This window comes from Sus scrofa, chromosome 2, assembly GCF_054392235.1.
Source record: "Sus scrofa isolate SSC_HxYL_T2T_F1_AM1 chromosome 2, Sscrofa_HxYL_maternal_Yorkshire_Landrace_v2.0, whole genome shotgun sequence".
In the NCBI taxonomy this organism is placed as follows: Eukaryota; Metazoa; Chordata; class Mammalia; order Artiodactyla; family Suidae; genus Sus; species Sus scrofa.
The window spans coordinates 17269858-17275137 of NC_139384.1; the positions used below are offsets into that span (position 1 = coordinate 17269858).

Sequence of the window (5280 nt, forward strand, 5' to 3'; positions counted from 1 at the left end):
TCTCCCAGCATAATGTGGTTGAGGTCCACCCACATTGCCATGTCAGTATATCCTTCTTGCAAGGAAATGTAATAAATCTTGATATTTCCATCACTTAACCATAATAGAAATGTATTTCCCACTCATGTCAACATATAAGAACATTCTTGATTCAAAGACAGCTTTCCTGGATGTGGAGAGCTTGGTGACTTTGGGACCTTGTCATTTGTAGTTTCACTTTTTCCTAAGGCCTTGATATGTCTGTATCGGACAGAGTTAGTGGGTGGTGGCAGTTTGGGTGTGCTTAGACTTGCATTTCCCTACTTTGAAATATCACGAGTATTAGATCAGGAACCAGCAGTTCCTGAAGATACCTCATGGTTTCCTGCCGGATGTTTCCAGAAGATCCTGCATATTCAGCTCAGAGTCTGGAAACATGTATAATTTGCAGTTCTTAACAAACCATATACATCACAGTGAAAATGCTGAATACCAAGCCAAAGAGATAATCTGAAAACATAGGCCGAACACTCTGAGATAAACCACAACAGTATCTTCTCAGATCCACCTCCTTAGGCGCATTCATCCTCCATCTCTTCCATCTCTTCCCCTTTGCTTCTCTCGGTGAGTTTACTAAACCATGTGATTCAAACATCTTAGATTGGAACTTGAGTCTTTAGGTTCCTGACCTCCAAGGCAGGTGACTTGTAATGTCCTGTGTCATGTTCATCTGCTCTGCACTATCTCCCTCTGTCCTTGCCTACACACAAGGATTTGGAGGTGCAGGCCGAGAAGTGAGGTAGTGGCACCAGGACAGAGCCAGCCAGCTTCGTCGCACAGGATGGAGGCAGGCAGGCTGGTGGAAGGTTGTTCTGCTGGGAGATGCTGTAGAAGCACTGGGATAGACCCAGTGGTCTTGCCATGCAGGGATGGAGGCAGGCAGTCTCTCCATGCAGGAGCAATCAGCTCAGGATGGAGTGGTTCTGGGTCGAATGGAATTTCCCCCCCAACTGACACCTTGCAGTATAACAGCTCTGACCTGGGCTCTTTTAATGAGCCAATCTGGTCTGTAGTCACCAGCAGAAAAATGCTCCTGCTGATTGCCTCAGAAGTTGCAACCAATAGTCAGGTGGTGGTATACTGCAAGTTTTATGCCCACCTTCAGAGACAGGGGTCCACCCTGGGTAGGGACTGACCTCTTCTATGATTATTAACATTAATTGATACATGAACTTGGTATATTAAAAAAGAAAGAAAGTGGGGGTTCCTTGGTGGTGCTGTGGGTTAAAGATCCAGCATTGTCACTGCAGTGGCTTAGGGAACTTCCCAATGCCTCAGGCATGGCCAAAGGCAGGGGGGAGAAAGAAAATAAAGAAACAGGAGACAAAGATATAAGCACTTTTTAGATATGTATATGTAAAAAAATTGAAGATTCAGAGTTCTGGTTGTGGCTTAGCAGTAACAAACCTGACTAGTATCCACAGGATGTAGGTTCAATCCCTGTCCTCCCTCAGTGGGTCAAGAATCCAGCATTGCAGTGAGCTGTGGTGTAGGTCACAGATGCAGCTCAGATCTGAGGTTGATGTGGCTGTGGCGTAGGCTGGAAGCTATAGCTCCAGTTTGGCCACTAGCCTGGGAATTTCCAGATGACTAAATTTCTAATTTAGGGTGCAGCCCTAAAAAGAGAAATTAACTTATGAATTTAATAAAAGTATTGAAGGCTATCATGTAGAACAAAACTAAAACCTCTTCATGTCAATTTTCATTTTGTAACATTCAAATTAATGGTTACAACATTATAATAATGCTCAAGGTTTTTTGTTTTTTTTTTTTTAATTATTATTTTCCCACTGTACAGCAAGGGGGTCAGGTCATCCTTAGATGTATACATTGCAGTTACAGTTTTTTCCCCCACCCTTTCTTCTGTTGCAACATGAGTATCTAGACATAGTTCTCAATGCTATTCAGCAGGATCTCCTTATAAATCTATTCTAGGTTGTGTCTGATAAGCCCAAGCTCCCGATCCCTCCCACTCCCTCCCCCTCCCATCAGGCAGCCACAAGTCTCTTCTCCAAGTCCATGATTTTCTTTTCTGAGGAGATGTTCATTTGTGCTGGATATTAGATTCCAGTTATAAGTGATATCATATGGTATTTGTCTTTGTCTTTCTGGCTCATTTCACTCAGTATGAGATTCTCTAGTTCCATCCATGTTGCTGCAAATGGCATGATGTCATCCTTTTTTATGGCTGAGTAGTATTCCATTGTGTATATATACCACATCTTCCGAATCCAATCTCAAGGTTTTAAAAATCTCTTTGCACACAGGAAATATTCATTAATAATATTTGAATAGCATACAAGGTTCATCTACAGAATATTTGAGGATATCAATATATGTCTTAATAAAAGATGTACTTATATAGTGAATTCATATAAAAATTAAAATAAACTATTTTTGAACATGGTGATAAAAATTGAGATTTCTCTTATTAATATCACTTTTTAATAGACTATCTTAAAAGAATAATTGTAGACTTACAGAAAAATTACCAAAAAATATATACAGGGATTTCCCATCACCAATATACTGTTCACCAAAAACTTAGCATGAATATGATACATTTGTTATGAATGACAAACCAATATTCATTTTTACTAAAGTTTGTAGTTTACAATCAGGTTTGGGTTACTCTGTGTTGTAGAGTTTTATGGACTTTACAGTGTGCATAATATCATGCTTCTACCTTTAAAATATCAAACAGAATGATTTTGCCTCCTTTAAAATGTCCCACACTCAACCGATTCATCCCTTTACTCAATCTGCTTAAATCCCCAACAACCACTGATTTCTTTTTTACTCTTTTGACAGTTTTACCTTTTACAGAGTGTAAATTCATAATTTATGTAAATGTTTCTATTTCAAAATTTAAAAATCCTCCTTTGTGTTGTCTCATTGTTTTATCCTGTTGACATTGTAAAATTCTCTAACATCCCCTGTTTGTCCTCTTTACTTCTAGCTCATATAAATATGTCTTCCTTAATTTGGATTATCTATGCTATAAACATATTAACCCAATATTATGAACATGTTACTATAACTGGCCTGGTCCAAGAAACCTTAATACCAGTCACTAAATTAAAAAGAACCTAATTAGGGTGATAAATTGGATTTTATAAAAAGAATTCTCTCATAACTACAAATCCAAATGTCAAACCTTTTAAGTTCAAAGACCTACCTCAGAAGTGTGCATTTTCTCAGTATTTTATCACTGTTCTGGAAGGACTAGGTAACACAAGGTAACAATTTGAAGTGAAGGCTCAAGAAGTTATCTAGAGCGATAACTGTATTAAATATTGTCCCTTATAACATGAAGTTTCTATAGTTCTTTGAATCGGATACTTTCTCTTGACCAGAAAGAACTGCTTACTACATTAAAGGTCCATTAGTAGACATGAGACCACAGTGTTTGATAAAGGAAATAGTTGAAAGAGGTAAAACCTGCTAATATATGAATATAAGCTTACAGACCGGTATGAAGAAGCAGACAACACCAGAAATCATCTTGAAAAATGGAAGATAAAATGCTAGATGAAACCAAAGTGACACTAGGTAGGTAAGAGAGACAGAGACACAGCAATGAAAAGCCTCTAAAGCAGTGAACCTTACATAACTCTTTGTACCTGACTCCATCTCTTCCTCTACATAAAGCTGATGGAACACTAAAGATTGTTGTGTTTATAGTGCTCCCTTTTCTAAAGGAACCAAATATCCATGTCCCATGATAAGATTAAATGAATACCACAGTAAGATATAATATTCTTGAGGGACTAATTCTCAGTCAATCTAAGCTATGAAGAAAAAATTGAAACTTCCATTCATCTTTGTCATCTGAGATCAACGTCTTGCTCCATAGCATCCTCATGGCATTTTTCACTTCTACATTCCTCAGCGTATAAATCAGAGGGTTGAGCAGAGGGGTTCCAATTGTATAAAAGACAGATATCATCTTATCCATGGAGAAGGTGGTTGCAGGGCGTGTGTATATAAATATGCAGGGACCAAAGAACAAGATGACCACAGTGATGTGGGAGATGCAGGTGGAGAGGGCTTTTTTCCTCCCCTCTGCACTGTGGTTTCTCAGAGAATACAAGATGATGACATGGGAGACCATCAGCATGACAAAACTCTCTGTACAGATGACTCCACTGTTGGACACCAAGGGTAGGTTGGTCACATAGGTGTCTGCACAGGCAAGTTTCAGCAAAGGCTGCAAGTCACATATATAATGATCAATCACATTGGGACCACAGAATGGTAAACTCAAGGCTAGAAAAATCTGAGCTAAAGAATGCACACAGGATCCCACCCAGGCCACAGCCACCAACACACCACAGACTCCATGACTCATGATTGTCGTGTAGCGCAGAGGTTTACAGATGGCCACATAGTGGTCAACAGCCATGAGGATAAGGATGAAGATCTCCAGGCAGCCAAAGAAATGGAATGAAAAGACTTGCATTATGCATTCATTAAAGGTGATAGTGGCATTCTTCAAAAGGGCATCCACAATCACTCTAGGAGCTATAGAAGTAGAGAAGCAGGTATCAGATAAGGTTATGTGGAAAAGGAAGAAGTACATTGGACTGCCAAGTGTCTGGCTGGTCTTGATGGTAGCAATAGTGAGCAGGTTACCTATCAATGTCCCCAAGTAGAAAATCAAGAAAGTGACAAACCCTATTTTCTTCCTAACAGGATCCTGGGTCAACCCAAGCAGAATGAACTCAGTCACGTTATTTTTCAGCTGCATGATTTCATGAATGAAGGGAAAGGTTGAATGTGAAATGCTTTATCTGCAAAAAATTAAAGATATTCACTTATGATGTGATATCTAATGTGATGAAATATTTTAGAAAAAAAGTAGTAAACATTAGAGACATTCTAACTGTGGTTTCTTAACAATTTTCTCTAACTCTTTGTTCCTTAATTTTTCATGACCACTGCATAGGTTGTTATGAGTCTCAGTAAGCTTACGAATATGATACTCTTCAGTAACAGTCTTCAAATAATCCCCCTGACTTAGATGTAACTCATTAATTTTGCTAATTTTATGAATGCTAATTTTATGAATGCATATAGTGCTCTATTGTGTAATTTCTTCTTTTTTTTTCACTGCACAAAAAAGATTAGTAAAAATAATGGTATGACCTCCATAATAAAACTAATGTAGAAGCCAAGAATTAAAAAGAAGTAAATGTAGCATTTTCAAATTTATCCTGCTCTCTCCTTCTATCCTGGGAC

The 5280-nt window shown here is 38.5% G+C and overlaps 1 protein-coding gene across 1 annotated transcript; it reads right to left on the reverse strand.

The window, feature by feature from the left end:
* Nucleotides 1-3820: 3820 nt before the first annotated feature.
* On the reverse strand, nucleotides 3821-4867 carry LOC100516666 (olfactory receptor 4C11-like). Its single transcript, XM_085011668.1, has one exon. The coding sequence runs from the start codon at nucleotides 4787-4789 to the stop codon at nucleotides 3821-3823; it is 969 nt and encodes a 322-aa protein (XP_084867794.1). The 5' UTR covers nucleotides 4790-4867.
* Nucleotides 4868-5280: the final 413 nt, after the last annotated feature.